The following is a 19,213-nucleotide window of genomic DNA, read 5'->3' as shown; positions in this document are numbered from 1 at the left end:
GAGATATTCTGCACGTTTCGCCCACAGCTACCTGAGACAAGGAACTCATGATTTAACTCACTTTTCCCTCCGTACGCTGTACGAATTGTGCTGACCATGGTAGGTGGCTGACTGCGAAAGCTTTTACTTTCTTTGAAAAAAGCAAAATATTGAGGGATATGGATTTCTACTGGTGGGATGTGCTGTTTTTTGATTGCTTAGATGACTGAGACTAAGGGACTATAATATGGTTTCTTACGACACCATGCTGCACTGTAATAATTATGACCCTGCCAGAGAGGAAGAAATTGAGTACGTGCAGCTACTGCTCGGCTGGCCAATCATAATATTTTATATGGAAGGTATCTCTGCCCCGTCGTACATTACCAACTCGACATCATCAAGACAAAACCCACTGCGGTCGAGGGCTTCGCCTTCCCACCTGAAGCTGGGGCGCCCTGGAACTCCCTCCGGCCATTCACTATCCGTATAATGATCCATACTTTCATAAGGCCCTCCTTTGAAAAGAGCATAACCCTCAGGAATTTCGTAAACCACAGCATTCTGCTCAATGCGATGCCCATGCCCATCACCCCATTTACGAGGATCATCGTCACGATTGCAAACCCAAACCGAAGGAACAACCCAGTCTAACCGCCGCTTGCCCAGGTATCGTCCATGAGCATTGAAATACAACTGGCACCCGAAAATTGGTTTCCAATATGGAAACCCATTACACATGTGAGAAAAAGCGCAAACCTGCCCGGGCCAAAACATATCCATATTCCACTCATTCTCAAATTCAGAAATCTTCCCATGAGAATGCACAATATGTTGAGCCAAACTAGTCTTCCCAGTACGGGAACCACCAATCATAAGTAGTGATTGTCGACGATTGGGCCTCGGTGATATAAAGTTCTCAACCTCCCATTTATATATACCTGACGGCACCACGAACCGAGTCACATCAATATCTGCACCCAATTCAAATGGAAGAAGATTACCGTTATCACGATGCAAATACTGAGCCGCACGAATACTCGAAAAACCCCAAAAAGATGAATCCCATATTCCCGCGTAATCGCAACCATATTCGCTTCAACAATCGTTCTTAAAAATCTGCAACCATTTCCTCCGCCTCTCCGCCTCCTCATCACCATTCTACTGCGGCCGCTCTCCAAACGTCATACCCTGATTTTCAACTAATTTCACGTGGTTTATCTTGAAACTTGGTATTGTCTGACACTGACATGGAGCAACACTATGCAAAGAAGAACTCATATTGCCAGGAATTGCAAAACAATCCCGAGCAGTTTCCATAATCCACGTAACCTTTTTGTTTAATGAATCAGTACATGAAAGTGCATACCTCCATCCTCATAAAGTTCCAAACACCCGTAATACGACGCATCAGCAAGACCAATATCAGACAACCGACCTTCGAGCTATTAAGCAACTATATACAGTACTCCTAACACTATTGTAATTACTAGCGTACAATCGTGACCAGAGCCCCTCATACATTAAACCTATTCGGGAAATATGCAATCTCAAGCCACAGTTCTTGGCCTTTTTACGAATTCTGGCTTAGTTAATTACATAAGGTCACCGGTCCTCAAAGCCAATTCGCTCAATAAATAACACGTACCGTCTTAAGTACCGCCGGTATTGTAACTTTCAGGGCCCTACGTGTCCTAGGCCTCTGGAAGCCAATCAAACCATCTTCCTGCATACGCCATAGAACCGCGCTATCCCTCCCATGGGGGGCTGGCTCATGTCAAGTACAGTATAAATTTCCCAAGTAACACCACATCTCTCTACTCTATTCTTTTTGATCATAAAGAACTTACATACAAATCAAGCAGTCACTTTCTACCATGGTCTGGACACCCTCCGAAACAATCAACATGATTACGCTTATAGTTGGCGTTCCGGCAGCGTGCGCTGCGGTATGGACACTGGTCTCGTGTCTGAGGGCTCGGCGTCGGAGAGGTCCTTGGAAAGTATATCCAGGTGGGTCTGGTCTTTTTTTCTTTGTTTATCTATCTACCTCCTTACCTGACGATTACTATTTCCTTAAATGTCAGAAACGAACCCCTCAACAGAGCTAGAGATTGTCCCGATGCGGGGAAGTTCACCATCCCCGCACACTCGTATACACAACCCTCATCTTCAAGAGCCTCATCACGACATTGAGTCCCGTACCGAGTTTAGATACGGTTACGTTATGCGTGAGTTCATGATTGAATTGTATGTCTTATACACAGCTAATGGTTTATTGCCAAGGCTCGGAGACGATACACATCAATAATCGACCAGTGTCGTACATGTCTGCTATGGCTACATGACAAGTTACACCTTCCACGATCATCTAGGAAAGGATAGTTTTATGATATCTGATTCCTCTGAGGTTTATGGGTACGTTGGGTTTTATAGAGGCATTGAGTTTGATATTCGCTTAGCATAGAAGTTACGGTTTAGGTGGGATCAAATATAGCTTTCACGATTTTCAGGTTATGTAGGTTATGCAGGTTAGATTTTTGTGCAAGTCGATCGGTGGATCTACTTCGTATAGGTAGAATAACTTTCTTCTAAAGAAACGGCATACTAGGCTGCAGCCCATACATATTCAATTTGCTATGCTGCCACAAAGAGTGTGCAATGGGTTCTGGGACAAGGTACCCTCTCCTACTTGGCCAGTAAGAAGCCATATACAGCAGATGCTTGCTTAGCATATTCCCTACTTCTACTTACAGGCCCTAGACACATCTTTCCTCAACGACGCTTCTGGTATATACGAGAGTTCATAGCTTAAATCAGTGATTCTCCCCTTAAAACCATGGAAACTAAGGATAATTGGGAAACCAGCAGGGAATGTTTGCCGAAATAACTGTAAACTGTATTAAAGGCGTACCTTCACGACCAAGATCGCCGGGAGTAAGGGGGCAGGAGGGGTGTTCAAGCACCATCCCAGCTAGTTGTTGCCAGGATTGTCACACCCTTGAAGCATAGGATGTTGCCAGCGAGCATATACAAGAATTATCTCAGGTCAGCCTCTATCTAATGAATTCCTCCTATAACATGGAACTAATGCTGACAAGCTGAAAATAATAATAAATCTGTTCGTATCTGTTGTGACGGGTTGCGGGGAGTTGGAAATGGCTTTATTGAACCGCCCGCCAACCACAGACGGATATCTCACTACCCATTGCGATATGCCAAACACTGGAGCAGCATCTTATCATCAAGAAGGGGAATCTGATGGGCGAGTATGTCTGAACTTCTCCAGACCATGAAATCGGATAAAAATACACGAGAACCCAAACAGCGCACCTGCAACGAGCGGCATCGCTTGGACACTAGCTTGAATAACTCAACACAAACCAGGCTCCCACTAAACATGACCAAACTGAGGAATATCCCAAGGCGCAGGCGGCAAGGAACCGCCGGCAATTAAAGCCAGCTCTGTCCTAAGAACCAAAGCTCGTAGGTCAAGAAACCAGTACAGATAAACGCCAGAACGACAATGATAGCTTTTAGTCCACGGCAGCTTTGACAAACAAGTAACGAATATCTTCAAGAGTTCCCTGTCATGATACACTGAAGACCAACAGTACCGAGGACTTTTTCACCCGCCAAAGAGCGCGAATACAACGTCCAATGGGAGGTTGCGTGGCTCAAACCCATATGGAGAAGGATTTGGTACCGTGGAAGTTGGAGCCTTTCAATATAAGCCTCCTACTCCAGTAAGCGCCTCACCTAGCAAGGTGGCTTTATACTTTGTGACAAGAATATTGACGAGAATATTCTGCCTCGCGAGTGCCGCATTGCTGACTTTAGGAGATCCTCAGTTCAAGCATCATCCCCGCCCACGAAATGAATTATCTCTCTATTAGTTCAAATGTAGCTAGTACTATAGAGGAATATCGTTTGAAGTGTTTTAAATTGTTCTTGGACTTATATCGTGACGTACGTCTCTCGTTTAGACGCAGCGCTTCCCGGGGCTTGCCGAGATTTCTGTCTTTAAGGACATGTCCAAAGACGACTGTCTGCTTGACTCCTAAGGCATACACTCTCTGTCCTTTCTCTAGGTTTCTTTTGGCGTTGGTGTTTGTCAGGAAGCTTCATTGCCAGAATATGTCAATGGACAGATGTGAAGGAGCCCGAGCTGGAGATCTACTTCCTGCCTGGCAATGATCCAGATTCCACGGATGTTATATTTTGGGCACGGTGTTTGCAAATATCATGGGTATGTACATGCGGATGAATCGCCAAGCAAGTCTCAACAATGAACGCAGTATGGAAGGAGATATAAGAGATGTGCAAAAGCTGCGGCCTAGCACCGCTCCGCCTTACCGGTACGCAAAAGACGGGGCATACTTAGGACTAGACGAGATTATACCAATAAACTCCGTTAAATAATTATAGAGGGATGACTAGGCAGAAGTGCTATAAAAATTGACCCTTGGTGCGGTTGCGCATCCTACATACCACTCTCTGGCTTATGGCGTAAGGATAACTGGGCCAGTGGACTCTCCATGATTATTATCATCTCAAAGAGCGAGTATACAATGATATTAGACGCAGCCTAGTGCAACCTCGTGCAGCCTTGCTGTCAGCCTCTCAGCCTCCCATCCTCTCGCCAAACAGCGCCTGTTTTAGAGAGTGCACCACCCCCTCGTACTTAACCACGATGGTCAGCTGTCCCACCTCCTCACTCATTCTCGATCGAAAATATGAATTGTCTGATCCACTCTCCATAGCTGGTAGCATTGCTGGCCTGATTGTCCTAGCTGAAGAACTGTTCCACCTTGTATATAAGTTCAAAGACGCGAAGGAGGGCATCCAAAAAATATGCAAAGAGATCCAGCCTCTCAGTGCTGCTTTACGATTTATCATTGCTTGCAAAATCATTCGAGTCTGATCAATATTTGGGTACGTACTTTCGTCTTCACTATGTCAACGACTGTCGCGAAACAGTCCAGAATGCTATATCGCGACTGGAAAAGGCCGCCAGTAGATTAAAGGATGGGCTAGCTCGAGCGGCGACTGCCAAGTTGATATGGCCCTATTCAGAGAAGGAGGTTCAGAAACTGCTTGAGGAAATCTCAAGACACAAAGAGACAATGACGCTTGCGCTCTCCGCCGATTCCTTGAAGAAGCTGTTACAGGCTCTGTCCAAACAGAGCGAGATAAGTGACGGAACTGACCATCTTCACAGAAAGCTGACCGGAATAGAGACACGGATTACATTGGATAAGCGGCGTAATGATGTTCTTAACGTCTTTATGCGCTATAACACGCAGCCTCATTTCGAGATGAGCTTGAGTCTTCGCCATCCTTCAACCGGTCTTGGTTGATAGAGCGTCCTCATTTCAAGAGCTGGCTTGATTCTTCCCGGGGTGGGAGGCTCTGGCTGAGCGGCATTCCTGGCGCTGGCAAGACAGTTTTGGCAGGATCAATCATTGAGGAGTGTCTCAGAAAGACTTCAAGCAGCAACGGAACGGCCGCGACTTGCTTTTTCTTCTGCGACTACAAGCGGACCCAGACCCAGGATGTAATAAACATACTATGCTGTCTGCGTAGCAACTCGCGCGGCAGAAAACCAGTGCCTTCGAGATACTTGCAGCATACTACGACGATCTGCATACAGACAGAGGCTTTTCCTAGTCACCAAGCGTGTCAGCCCTCTTGGAAATCCTGGGAAACATGTCAGAGGAGTTTGATCGGGTGTATATGGTGATTGATGGCCTGGACGAATGTGGCCCCAGTTCTTCGCTGGCCAGGGATTTATGTTTGTTGGTGGAAAGGGCGCCAACAATTTCAATGGCGGTACTGAGCCGTGTTGAACAGCATATCGTCGAGGATATGGACGGTCAATTTGAACAAGTTGAGATTGTTGCAGAAAGCGCTGATGTGGAACTATACATGCGCGCTCCAGAAGCGAGAACTTCGAAGTCGGAGGCCGGCATTGAAAGGGGAGATAGCTCAAGCATTGATTGATAGGGCTAACGGGATGTAAGCAGTAGCCTTCGTTTCTCCAGGCTTGTTACTGAACATACCAGGTTCCGCTGGGTCAGCTGTCAATTGGATTACATGTGCGAATTGCCAACCGATAGGGCTCGAAAACAAGCCCTTGGGAAGCTACCACCGATCCTGAACGCAACATACCAACGGATTCTTGAAGATACACGCCCAGAGTCGACGTACATCATGAAAACGACGCTGAAACCTGTCGCCGCTGCCGCGCCTGAGCTGACGATTCATCAGCTATGTGACGCTCTATCGTTCATGAAGACAGTTTGTATATTGATGAAGACGACGTACTCGACGAGATTGCTAGAATCTGCAGAAGCCTGATTCGTAAATCTAATGATGGGAGCCACTTTGAATTTGCACACTTTACTGTACGCGAGTTTCTTGAATCATCCTCGCTGCTCATTAGTTACTTGAAAAGTATCGTATAGCACCTGATGAGAGCTGGTTCCTTATTGACTTCTGCCTTCGCTTTATTCGCCTGGAAAACTTCAGCAAGCCCTTATATACCCCAACCGATATCTTGCGAGCGCTGGAGGGTACATACAACGTCCACCCGTTCTATCATTTTGCTACATGGAGTTGGCCAGTTAGCTTCAGATCCTACTTCGCTCGACTGCAGGATACAAAAGAGCAACAGCTTTTGAACTTCAATGTCTCAAATCCCCTGAAAGCAGCAGTCCTGCGGCAATTTGATGAGTTTTTCTGTTCGGACAAGAGACCGTCTATCGATCATCCCTGGAGCTCGCATGTCAGCCTTTAACCGATGTTCGCTCAAGGCTTTTGAACTTCTGCTATCTAAGGCTCCTATTCAAGAGCTAAACCAGCTAGATCTGATCTCTGCGTTAGCTCCAATACACCTCCTGGCCAACGAAGACGTATCGGCAGGGATGCAAAAGTTAAGAATACTCGTTGAAAAAGGAGTCGATCCTGATGTTCGCTGCAGGAGGGGGTCAGAGCCTGCCCTCGTGCATCACATTCTCGAGCGCCCGTTCCAAACTGTTCAGATCTTACTGGAAAGCCACGCCTGCCCTCAACTAGCTGATGAAAGGGACTTTGATGCGGCATTTGCTATAGTTTGGGAGGACGGACTTGAGTCACTCCGCGCGTTACGGGAAAAGCATCGAGAGACAGATTGGAGAAAGACCATAACAATACATCCGAAAATCTGCGCTAATGATAGATGCTGTACTATCATCAAAGTGATTGAAGTTCAGCGGTTCGAAGTCCTGTGACGTGGGAGCGAGGATCTGCGTGCGACATTTCTATACCTCCAAATGGATTCTTACCCAGAATGGTATCACTGACCTATTCCTTGATGGGAAGAGATAAGGAAGGATAGATCTCCTCCTACCCAACATGACATTACATTTTCAGGTTCATTGTCAGTATTCAGTTCCCCATTTCTCGCTTGCCCAGATCCTACAGCTTTCGCAATGCTTCTCGACCGTGGCTTCAGGTACCCGTCTAGAATCTGGCAACTGCAGGAGCTAATATTCGAGAAAATCCGTTTTGCCCGTGCTCACGTCAAACATCTTTAACGGCCATTTCTTGATAACATTCCGCCTCGGCCAATATAAGATCCCCGTCCATGTGCGGTATGCTGTTGTTGCAGTTTTGGCCCAGCTCCTTCGTGTTCTTGGGAAGAGTGCAATGCAAACTATGCCCCCGGCCGAGCCTGCGGACTCGACAGCCCTCTCTGCACAGCAGCCAGGCAGGCGCTCCTTGACTCGTGTCAAGCCTTGCTCTCGATGGGCGCGGATATAGACTTCGAAGGCCACCATATCGGCACCGCGCTCATGGTTGCCTTTGCCCTGTGCCAGACGCATATCATGAAATTCCGCGTGCGAGCCGGCGCAAGCCTCGTATACTGGAGTATTCATTGCAATGCGTGGATATCCGTCGTCTCTCTGGCCATAGAGGAAGCTTACCTTGAACTTTGCCGGTGGCTCCTCGTCGACCGATTCACTGACCAGGCGAAAGTTGCCCTCCATCCGCACAAGTCTTCTGTCCAGAGCTCCATCTCACTGTGGAGTGGTGGAAGGACTGATGGGCTTTTTCTTACCGGGGAGAGGTGTCGAAAACAGAAGGAGTCGTTGCTTGATTATGTTTTGAGACTGGGCAGCATCACGTTAGGGTTGAGGGGAGAGATTGTGTATTGTACGACCGCAGTTGATGATTCAGGATAAGCGTACAATGCACATCTGGCGCTTTCTGTTCAGGTCACCTAATAGATACTACTGAATTTACACTCTGCTAAGGAGTGAGAGATTACTGCAGATGAAGCCCAGTATAACCATCTGCGAGGCTACAACATCGTGATCACCTTATTCCTTGCTCTTGAGCAGGCAGAGAGCTTGGATCCTTGATAGTCTATTCAGGACTCAACACACTTATTGAAAGGCACAGGGGAGAGTAGCAATGCCTACTTCGCTAAACAAGCACATCTTCGGCCTTAAGGCAGTGCCCTATGCAATTTGTTTCAAATTCAAGCATTAACCTGGCCTGTTGCAGATCAGAATACGTCATCATCTGATGTGAGCTGAATCTGGATGTTTTCAACCACGAAGCACGAAAGAGATTAACCTTATGATACAAGTAAGAAGGATGCTCCTGAGCTAGTGTTTGAGCTCAGCTAATGGTCCTAGCAGTCTCGCCATCGATTACTATTCTGTGTGCTCAATTGATAAGCCGCTTCTGGTGCTTGATCAAAAGAAGTTCTTTTTGCTGCTGGCATGGCTTTTGTCACTTATTCCTGCAATATGCTCAAAGATCATAGGAATCTCCTAGTGCTGATTACGTCTCCCTGCGTCTTTGTTCTTTATTTTCTTTGTCCTGCCTAGAGCAACCGAACTCTCGCCCGAAACAGGGCAAATTCTGTCTGTTACCACTCATATGTGTGAATGACAACAAAACCTACCCAATGAGCGAGCAGCCCAGCTCTTCAACTGCCAGCAACAGGAAATGAAACCACTAACTATCCCTGAACATCCCTACAAGTTGCCCCAGAGGGGTTGGGACACTACTCTTATGCACCAGAGTTTCCTGCACCAACAGCCCTGTTCCAGTCACCTTGCCCCGGATGCTCTCACTGGAAAATGCCTATTACATTAATATTGCGTGAATATTTGCTTGAATACCTCATAGATAAGATGAAAGACAGTTATATTGGTGGTAGGAAAATTCTGATTTTATTCCGCCTTGTGTCTATATAGTTCCCCCCCTCGCATCCCACCAGCTCTTCTTCCTCTCCTCAACACCCTCGATTCTCTCATCTCTTCTCCCAGTCCCTCGTCTCTTTTTAATTGGCTTCAACTGTTCCTGGCGTACGACTCGCCTTAATAACCTTTAAGATGCAAGTCCTCGTGACTCTGATCTCCATGGTGGCCTTGTCGGCTGTTGCAGCTGCGGTTCCTGCCAACGATAATGGCGGTATTTGTCGAACTCTATCATCATATTCCACTCAAAATGCTCATCAGTTTTCTGTATAGACGCCTTCTCTGCCGTATCTGGTTGTGGCTCCCATGATGGTTGTTCCATCTCCCGAGTCGTCAAATCTGTTGGTAGTAAGCGATCTTTCCCCTTCTCCTATCAATCCCACTTCTGTTCTAATATGTCTACCATAGCTCAGCCTTTTCCTCCTGGCTCTGGCGGAGACTACCATGATGGACCTCTTCTCAATGTCCATGATCCTACTGTTCCAATCCACCATGGTAAAGGTCCTATTCCTCGTGACGCTCAGACTGCCAGCAGTAAGTGACCCTTCATGCATTATATATCGATTCTAACACCCTCAATGCAAAGTCCTGCCTTTTGCTTTTAGCCTCGGTGACTACCAGGATGAGCCTGACTCTCAGGTTGCTGCTCGTGATGGCGAAGGCCATGAGGTGGGTTTTCTGTTGACAATCCAGCTTCCCTTACTGTTTAGTTAACATACGGCACCAGCCCTACCTCAATGTCCATGGCCCAACTATTCCCATTCTCCCTGAGGATGTAGACGTTACTGTTAACTTGACTCCTCGTGACGAAGAGGGCAAAGAGGTTAGTCTTCCATTTCCAATTTCCCTATCCAATCATCCTACTCACCGAGTTTCACGCAGCTCGACACATCCAAGTTCGATGGTCACTGCAGGGTAAACGGGGATTGCAATGTTGGTTCTTTCTGTATTGCGAACTGGTGCACTGCCGCCCTTGAACTGGATGATGGCACCCTCGTCCTTCCCCCTCGTGATCTTGTCGGAGAAGATGTAAGTACACCGCACGCTCAGTCCGTCTCCCTTTACAGACATACATCTGACTCTTCCTCACCGGCTAGAAAAAGTACTGGTATTATAAGTCCCGCACCGCCATCGAAGTCCTCGACGAACTCACCGGTAAAGTCGATGCGAAGAACATCGGTAATGCTTGTCCCAAGCAGTGCGATGGAAAGGGTGGAAATAGAAGATGCTGCCCTCGCCACTTCTGTCAGCCCCCTCGCTGCCTCGGTGACCCAGATGACTTCAAAGACCATGATTAAATGATCGAGCACGAGATCAGCTCTGCAATATGTGCCTACGGCAAGGCTTCACTCTTCCACAAGCTTAGCTACGTTTTTCTAATCATAGGAAACATGCTTGTTCATTGTTTGTTTCTTTGGTACGTAGTTTGAGCGTACGTACTTAATCCTCATATGGGTATCTTTTGTTGAAATAGAACACTTTACTGCGCTTTTCTTATGCAGACTTAACGGTTGGTAATGTGTTCCGAGATGGGTGAGCTTTTGGTGCCCTCATTAGGGAATATTTCTCAACTTGCCGCTGAATCAGCTGCAAACTATAGCCGAATGCTTACTTATATTATGCTACTCGTGGCTGCTCTTGTAACCAAGAATGGAATGGATGGGGTCATTGCTTGTACGAAAATATCAGGTTTGTGAGCGGTCCCAACTCCGTAGGCATGAAGTCTTGAAACTGACATTGGTATAACACTGACAAAAGGTGTCTGGTGTCTATGAGCCGCCGTCGATCCAGTCGGTGGTCTGTTAGCATAATACCTGCTTCATTCTCTTGGGATCCTTGTTGTAGACAATGCGTGGCAACGGTGGTGCGAGACGGCCGAGCTACATTCCTACTATCAGCAACCTTGCCAGAGTATTCTCTCGAGGTGCCATCTTGGTAAGTCCCCTTTTTGGTCCTCCCCAGGAAATGGGTATGTTAAAGTGCTAATACAGCAGTCACAATGGTAACGGGGCGAGAGATATCCCAGACCCACTTGGTAGTTGATAGCTTAATTGGTGAGAGTTAGGGCACCGTCCTATGGCCAAGGCTGATATCTATCCAGCTGGATAGCCTGTACGTGATCCCATTGCACTATTACAGCGCTATCTAACAATAGATAGGCAAAAGACAGGAGATGGGTTTATGCTTTTATAACAATCTAACGCTGGTTTCCGAGGAGGCCGCGCTGCTACGTCCGATTCACGCCTTGCAAAGAGCTAAAAGTGGGCAGCGCAGCTACCCGTAGCTGGCTTTGCCGCAGTTTCCAGACGGCTTTGGGTTGCCATTGGCTTCCAAATGAATGATTCACACATTGTTGCTTAGTATCTGATTCTCAGGTCGACCACCTTGGCAGATCTGTGGCGGGCGTCTCTCCAGCCTTCTCACGCCTATCTAACATAGTCTCAGACTGCAGCGTGAGTAACTTGAATATACTGCGACCTTGCTGGCTGAAATAGTAGGGATGAATAGACGCGTGCGATGTGGATAATCCCTTTCAGGACACTTTGGATTTTTAAGAAGCAAGCACGCAGTCACGTGTCCCGCAACATGTTAGGAGGGCAGCTTAAAGTAGTAGGTGGAAGGCTTAAGTCGATATATGGAATTTTTATAAACCGAGACTATCCATGCACAGTATACAAGAAAAACGCTCAGAGGCAACCAGAAAATAAACTACCTCTTGGAAAGCACGTTCAACGCACTGCCCGCCAGAATGAAAGAAGACTGATCCGCACTCAAGGTGTGCTTCACAGGAATAACAATCTCCTCGCCACTCTTCTTCGTAACACGAAGCTTGACCTCACCCTTGCCGCCGTTCTTCAGCGTCTCGTACAGGCCCTCGGTAGCAACGACATCGCAAGCATCAATGCGGTCATAGTCGGCCTTGTCAGCGAAGGTCAAAGGAACAACACCCTGCTTCTTCAGGTTGGTCTCGTGGATACGAGCGAAGGACTTGGCGAGAATGACGCGGCCACCCAGGTAGCGTGGCTGAAGAGCGGCGTGTTCACGAGCGGAACCTTCACCATAGTTCTCTTCAGCGACGACGAGCCACTCGCGGCCCTGGGCTTTCCATTGTGCAGCAAGATCAGGGATGGTGTGCTGCTTGCCAGCCTCGTCGTAGGCGACGTTCGTCTCACCGGTAGCGGCATTCACAGCGCCAATGAGGGTGTTGGCGGAGATGTTGGGCAAGTGGCCCTTGTACTTGAGCCAAGGTCCGGCAGCGGAAATGGTATCCGTTGTGCACTGGCCCTTGACTTTGTAGAGGACGCTGAGGTTCTGGAGGTCGGAGTTGGGGAAAGGGGCGAAAGGCTCGAGAAGAGCGAGGCGGGTAGATGTAGGAGAGACCTTGACCTCGACGCTGGAATCAGGCACAGGGGCGGAGGGCTGGAAGGCGGGGTTTCCGGCCTCGAAGCCTTTGCTGGGCAAGTCTTGGCCGGTAGGGGGTTCAAAGCGGAATTCTGAACCGGAAGGAGTGGTGATGGAGTCAGTGACAGGGTTGAAGGTGGTGGAGCCGGCGTAGGTAAGGGCAGTGACGAGCTCGGGAGAAGCGAGGAAGTTCATTGTGCGGCGGTTGCCGTCATTGCGGCCGGGGAAGTTGCGGTTGTAGGAGGTGAAGATGGCATTATCGGTGCCCTTGGGGACATCGTCTGTGCGCTTCCATTGGCCAATGCAGGGACCGCAGGCGTTGGCGAGGACGGTGCCGCCAGCAGATGAGAAGGTGGAGAGGGTTTGGTCACGGTCGAGGGTGGCGCGGATCTGTTCGCTACCAGGGGTGATGAAAAGGTCTGCTTTCGGCTTGAGACCGGCGGCGTTGGCTTGTTTGACGAGGTGCTCGGCGCGTGTCATGTCTTCATAGGAGCTGTTAGTGCAGCTGCCAATAAGGCCGGCGTTGAAAGTCTCCGGCCAGTTGTTTTTGCGGACGGTTTCAGCGAAGCGCGACAGCGGAACAGAGAGATCGGGCGTGAAGGGGCCGTTGATGTGCGGTTCTAGGGTAGAAAGGTCGATCGTGATGAGCTCATCGTATTCGGCGCTGGTGTCTGCTCGGAGCAGGCTCGAAGACCCTGCAGAGGCGATCTTGGCCGCTGCCTCGGCGACATCTGCGCGGTTCGTCGCCTTCAGGTACGGCACATGGTTGGGGGAGAAGGGGAAAAGGGAAGTTGTGGCGCCAACTTCCGCACCCATGTTACAAATCGTCGCCATACCGGTGGTGCTGAGTGTTTCAACTCCGGGGCCGTGGTATTCGATGACAAAGCCGGTGCCACCGCGAACGGTAAGCTTTCCAGCGAGGTGAAGGATGATATCCTTGGGCGCGGCCCAGCCTTGGAGCTTGCCCTCCAGTCTGACACCGAGGATGCGAGGGGCTTTCAGTTCCCAAGGAGCGTCAACAAGAGCGTCAACGGCATCAGCGCCACCGACACCGATGGCAATGGCACCCAGGCCACCGGCGTTAGGTGTATGACTATCCGTTCCCAGCATCATAAGACCAGGGGCGGAATAGTTCTCCAAGACGCTCTGGTGGATGATACCAGCACCGGGAGGCCAGAACTCAATTCCGTATCTCTTTGAAGCGCTCTCCAAGAAATCGAACACCTCCTTGTTTCCTTGGATCGACGCTGGCAGATCGGTGTCGGCACCGCGCTCACCCACAATCATATGGTCACAGTGAATACTGGCCGGAACTGCGGTCGACGGCAAGCCGCAAGACATGAACTGCAACAAGGCCATTTGTGCAGACGCATCCTGCATCGCAACGCGGTCAGGCTTCAGCTTCAGATCCGCCTTGCCGCGGATGTCGCGTCCATTGTTCGTACCAGTCAAAAGTGACTCCTCCGCATTGTCAAGATGAGAGTACAGAATCTTCTCCGCCAGAGTAAGGGCCCGAGATGATCCCAGCACCTTGCGAACTTGTTCAAGATTTTGTACGATTTTGGAATAGGGAGGCATGCGCGAAGAGGTGGGAGTCGAGTCTGTAGCGGTGGCCAGGCCGCGGCGCAGGCATGGCGCAAGCTGATCAATTAGCTGCTGTATCAATGAACAATCCACATATTAAACATACCCTGCGTGCGGCGCTCCGTTGCGAGACGATCTGCCTCAACATCCTCACTCGATTCTAGCGTAGTGCTGAATTGAATGAATTGCGGAGAAATGGACAAAAAGTCGGGGAGTGAATATTTCGGCAGTATTGGTTTTTTTGGCTATCCTGTGATTGGACAGCACTCCGATCCCGGCGGCTGAGTGGCGCTAGCCGTTCTCAGACATCCACCTCAGGCACGAAAACTCTGTGCCTGGAAATGTGACTAGAGCCCGTTGATTGGTTGGCGAGTGCAAAATGTAGAGATCTCTCCTTACTAATCAATACTCAGCGCCTCAATCGACATTTCAGATTGTCTATGACTGGTCATATCTCCCTGATTATCAAGGACCACCCGTTTTTGAAGTCTCGAGAGTAGTAAATTGCATATACAAATCAAACTTATGTAGTAAAGGATAGTAAGACCTTGAATTCATTTTCCGTTGAAGATCCCGGTCACATAACTAAAATTGATACTAGTAACACTTGATATCAAGAGGTTTCCCGCCTTCCGATCTTATCGGCAGCCATCCGATCGTACCTCATCCGCCCCGACTCGGAAGCGCAGAAGCGCGGGGAAGAGAGGGGTCCAGAGACTTTGATTCGCTTCTGGCGCGAGTGACAAGGATAATGCGCTTCTTGACGCCTACCAGCGCTGATCAGTCGAGTGCTCGTGATCTTCCCGACACTGGCTGCTCGGAATCGTCTGCGGACGTCATTTAAATACCACCTCCCCGTTCCGAATCCATGTCTGCGCGCTGAAACGAACCCTATAAATCTACGACTCCACGCAATTCTAGCTATTACAAGAAGCTTACCGAGTCGATTTCTGGACTTTGACAGCAAGATGGCATCATATTCGCCCGTCAAAGAAGCAATGCGCATCTTCTCATTCCTCTGCGACCAAGCCGAGCGTCTCAATCTCCCCCCGGAGGTGGTCGCGGGACAAGATGCAGTCTCGTTCAACACAACCCATGACAAGATCTACTTCCCGATTCCGTTTAAAGAGACGGAGACACTTGCAGCTTTGAAGGGCGTGGAGGGTTCCGTGGCTGCTGCGATCGCAGACCTGAGATATGGACCGGCTGCGCAAAAACGGAATATCAAAATCAACCTAGAGCGCGCGACGGCGTTCGGCTGCCAGGCGTATATGGCTAAGGTGGACGGGATGTCCAAGCTGGACCCCGAGGTCAAGAAGAAGTTAAAGGGTATGAGATTCTGCGCCAGCGCCAAAGTGCCGTGCTGATTTAGTAGATACGGACTTGCTCGCGGCGCAGTCAAATGGATACCGCCGAATGTCGGCAAATTTGTACAGGACCAAGAATGAGGGTGAGTTCTTTCATATTCACGGCTCGCTCGAGGCCACAACGACATTAAACATGATCGGGTTGGAGGGCCACCGGCCCGATCTCACGGATTATGAGGAGATCATTAAGGTCATCGAAAGCCACGTGCAGAAGTACTCTGCAGCGGAGCTGGAGGAGATGAACAACGAACGGAGACAAGCCGGCGTGACTGCGTTCAAGTATGAGGACTTTATCAAAACACCTCACGTATGTAGTTGTAAACCTAGTACTACAGAAGATCTTACTGACATCTGCAGGGCAAACTCAACGTCCAACAACCTCCTTGGAAAGTCACCAAACTTCCCGGCAACCTGCCTCCAACGCCATTCCCAGCCGACGGAGGCAACAAGAAGATTCTCAAGGGCATCAAGGTCCTTGAACTCTGCCGTATCATCGCCGGGCCCACCGTCGCCCGCATCCTGACAGAGTACGGCGCCGATGTTCTAAAGATCACGAGCCCCCACCTCTCAGATGTCCCCTTCTTCCAGGTCGACGGCAACATGGGCAAGCATGCTGCCGATCTAGACCTGAAAACACCTGAAGGCCGCGAGGTCTTTGAGGCCTTGCTGGCCGATGCAGACGTCCTCGTCGACGGATACCGCCCCGGCGCGCTGGACCGTCTAGGCTACGGCGCATCTGCTCTCGCCGCGCTCGCCGAAAAGCGCGGAAAGGGCATTGTTTATGTCAACGAAAACTGCTTTGGCTACGAAGGGGAATGGGCAGGTCGTCCCGGCTGGCAGCAGATAGCTGATTGTGTATGTCTCCACCACCCCCTGTATCCCGGTGCCCGAAAATTAACTTGTGCGCAGGTAACAGGCGTAGCATGGGCGCAAGGGAAATTCATGAACCTTCCTACCCCGGTGGTTCCTCCCTTTCCCATTTCTGACTACGGCACCGGTTGCATGGGCGCGATCGCCGCCCTAACAGGTCTCTACAACCGCGCCAAATTCGGCGGTTCCTACCACGGCAAAGCTAGTCTTATGCACTACGACCTCCTCCTCTTCGCCGTGGGACAGTACGACCAAGATGTGCAGGAATCGCTGCGCGCGAGCCAGCCAGAGGAGTTCTTCTCCTTGCGGCACTGTGACAGCGTTGACCGAATCTCGTCGACTGTACTAAAAGGAATGAAGGAGCGCTTTCCGCATCTGTATCTCCCTCCCGGTTCTGATAAAGAGCATGAGGTAATACTGACGGAGAAGTGGTATTCTACGGCTTATGGCGCGGAGATTGAGGTTGTCAAGCCAATCGCGGAGATCGATGGCGTGGATAACAGTTTCGAGAGGGCGAGTCGACCGAACGGCGTTGACAGACCGTCTTGGGAGGACTTTAGGGTTGAGGAGGGGGACAAACGGCTGCAGTAGAAAAGACCTGATCACGTAGCAGCTTGATAGTATTCTTTGATCTTAGAGCCGATTTCGACGCAGCAGACTAGACAGCGCACTGTTAACACATTTGTGGGTATACCAGTCCAACTCGAACCGCCGTGTCCCAAAGTCTCCTTTCTACTGTCTTCAAGCACGACGCAAGCACGATGGAGGGAAACACCTTCAAAACTTACGCAGTGTACGCTCAAGAAAAACTCCTGTCTAGACGGCCAGTCTCATGATGAAATATGAAGAGGAATGGCCACGAACAAAACGGCGTAATTCCACGCTGTTTATATATGAGGAGCGCGGCCATAACACGGATCGAGAGGCAGAGTCGGCCGACCGCAGGCAGTGAGAGATGTATTGGCTCATTCTGTCCATTTGATGGTGCTTTTTGCAGCGGAGGACGAGGATGGATGCAAGGCAACGAAGCAACAGGTTGAGAAGCCGCTGCCGAAGGCGATAATTACGAACCCAATGTCGAAAAGGAAGGATAAGGATATTGCCAATGAAATTATGCTATGCATGACCATCGAAGATAGTTCGTGGGGAAAAAGACTGATGGAGTGTTTGGTGTGAATATAATCTGTGTCACGAGAAGGAAGCCAGAAATCACGTGGGCATGTTCTGCAGCGCTCAACAACTGGCCGCGATAAACCTGCGATTGCTATGGGAAAAGCAATGAATGCAGATGATTGTCGATGAGCACAGACAGGTCAATGTCGTTATCTTGTAGGGTACAAGTTCGTATTGTTCTTGTTCGTACAAGTTCTCTGAATATGATCCGTAGTCTAGACAAACAAGCCCGTCAACTCATAGATCGGCACATAGCCTGGACGCTTGACATTTTTATATCAGCCAAGATCCTTCTGCAGGTCCTAGGTCCCCAGGTACGATCTCAAGAGTATACGTATGCGTTTATTGACATTATAATGGAGGCTGCCCTTAAGCATTGAGATCCCCACGATTGTGGAGAAGTGTCGGCTCTTCCGAGCCCAACACCGATAGCGACTCGGCTTATCCCACATTTTTTCCCCACGTTTACAATGAGTGTGCTTGAGAATTACTCCGATCACATACATATACTTCAAAGCCCCTCCAATGGACCCCTCAACTGACTCCAACTGCAAATATTGTACAGCGCTTGCTTCGCGGCCGTCTCTATGTCAAAAATCGCCTCGACCTTCTCGCGTAAGCCTGCCCCAGCCAAACCAGAACCAACAACTCATTCTCGAAGATTAACAAAAAGAACAGGCCTCGTGCGCTTCCATCCCAAATCCAACCCATCCTCAATATTGATCGGCGAGCCCGTAAACCCGAGCTTGGATGTGGGCCTCGCTGTGCTCTCGGGCGCCGATGTCCCAGTTGCGCTTTACTCGGGGTCTTCCATCCTCTCCCCGGGCTCAAGAACAGATAGAACCGAATCGATCCTCAAACTTCTTTCCCCATTATCATCAAAGGAGGTCGGAAGTATCCGCTGCATTGGTCTCAACTATGTGTCGCATGCGGCAGAAATGAAACTCGATATTCCTACTGTGCCGACTCTTTTCCTCAAGCCCAGTACGTCGCTTGGCGATCCATACCCTACCTCTTCGACGATCCTGCCCAAGATCACGCAGGAGGACGGCACGGGCGACTATGAGTCCGAGATGGCGATCATCATCGGACAAGACGCCAAGGATGTCTCGGAAGAAGAGGCGCTGGATTACGTCCTCGGGTACACGGCTGCAAACGATATCTCGAGCCGGACGAGCCAGATGAACCAAAGCCAGTGGTGCTTTAGCAAAGGATTTGATGGCGCTTGTCCTCTGGGGCCGGTCGTTGTTAGTAAGAATGCGCTTGGTGAAGATGGTGTTGCCGGGCTGAGAATCAGGGGGATCAAGAACGGGGTTGTGATGCAGGACTGTCCATTGACTGATTTGATCTTCTCTGTGCCGAAGCTGGTTAGCTTTTTGTCACAGGGTACGACGCTGCCTGCTGGGACGGTGATTCTGACGGGCACGCCGCCGGGCGTGGGGGCTGCGAAGAATCCAAAGGAGTTTTTGAGGGATGGTGATGAGTTCCGGGTTGAACTTCTGCCGTTTGTGGGGACGTTGGTTTCCAAGATTAAGAATCAGGTTTAGAAGCCTTGCTGTTGGGTACTGTAGATCGTATAAGGAC

At 49.6% G+C, this 19,213-nt stretch overlaps 6 protein-coding genes across 6 annotated transcripts, besides 2 other annotated features; 4 read left to right on the top strand and 2 right to left on the bottom strand.

Moving 5' to 3' along the window:
* Window positions 1-18,834: part of a sequence feature (contig 1.62 526..201480(-1)) that runs on past the window's edge.
* On the bottom strand, window positions 331-1,888 carry ANIA_03891 (uncharacterized protein; the record flags this gene model as incomplete). Its single annotated transcript, XM_656403.1, has 4 exons — window positions 331-953; window positions 1,349-1,424; window positions 1,628-1,746; window positions 1,834-1,888. The coding sequence occupies 4 exons, from the start codon at window positions 1,886-1,888 to the stop codon at window positions 331-333; spliced, it is 873 nt and encodes a 290-aa protein (XP_661495.1).
* ANIA_03892 (uncharacterized protein) lies at window positions 4,673-5,339 on the top strand (the record flags this gene model as incomplete). Its single annotated transcript, XM_656404.1, has 3 exons — window positions 4,673-4,675; window positions 4,773-4,914; window positions 4,960-5,339. The coding sequence occupies 3 exons, from the start codon at window positions 4,673-4,675 to the stop codon at window positions 5,337-5,339; spliced, it is 525 nt and encodes a 174-aa protein (XP_661496.1).
* On the top strand, window positions 9,543-11,517 carry ANIA_03893 (uncharacterized protein; the record flags this gene model as incomplete). Its single annotated transcript, XM_656405.1, has 11 exons — window positions 9,543-9,581; window positions 9,647-9,767; window positions 9,820-9,902; window positions 9,961-10,056; window positions 10,116-10,262; window positions 10,659-10,665; window positions 10,736-10,766; window positions 10,883-10,922; window positions 10,992-11,030; window positions 11,079-11,168; window positions 11,389-11,517. 11 exons carry the CDS (start codon window positions 9,543-9,545, stop codon window positions 11,515-11,517), a joined length of 822 nt encoding a protein of 273 aa, XP_661497.1.
* On the bottom strand, window positions 11,943-14,367 carry ANIA_03894 (aconitate hydratase ACO2; the record flags this gene model as incomplete). The annotated part of the gene is made up of 2 exons (XM_656406.1): window positions 11,943-14,291; window positions 14,326-14,367. The coding sequence occupies 2 exons, from the start codon at window positions 14,365-14,367 to the stop codon at window positions 11,943-11,945; spliced, it is 2,391 nt and encodes a 796-aa protein (XP_661498.1).
* Window positions 15,188-17,047, top strand: ANIA_03895 (CAIB/BAIF family enzyme; the record flags this gene model as incomplete). The annotated part of the gene is made up of 4 exons (XM_656407.1): window positions 15,188-15,548; window positions 15,592-15,893; window positions 15,944-16,441; window positions 16,496-17,047. The coding sequence occupies 4 exons, from the start codon at window positions 15,188-15,190 to the stop codon at window positions 17,045-17,047; spliced, it is 1,713 nt and encodes a 570-aa protein (XP_661499.1).
* On the top strand, window positions 18,568-19,176 carry ANIA_03896 (fumarylacetoacetate hydrolase family protein; the record flags this gene model as incomplete). Its single annotated transcript, XM_656408.1, has 2 exons — window positions 18,568-18,876; window positions 19,015-19,176. 2 exons carry the CDS (start codon window positions 18,568-18,570, stop codon window positions 19,174-19,176), a joined length of 471 nt encoding a protein of 156 aa, XP_661500.1.
* Window positions 18,835-19,213: part of a sequence feature (contig 1.63 331..41959(-1)) that runs on past the window's edge.

The sequence above is a fragment of the Aspergillus nidulans genome, chromosome II (assembly GCF_000011425.1).
Source record: "Aspergillus nidulans FGSC A4 chromosome II".
Classification (NCBI taxonomy): domain Eukaryota; kingdom Fungi; phylum Ascomycota; class Eurotiomycetes; order Eurotiales; family Aspergillaceae; genus Aspergillus; species Aspergillus nidulans.
The sequence above is the reverse complement of the archived record's forward strand: the minus strand, read 5'-3'. Positions and strand labels throughout refer to the sequence as shown.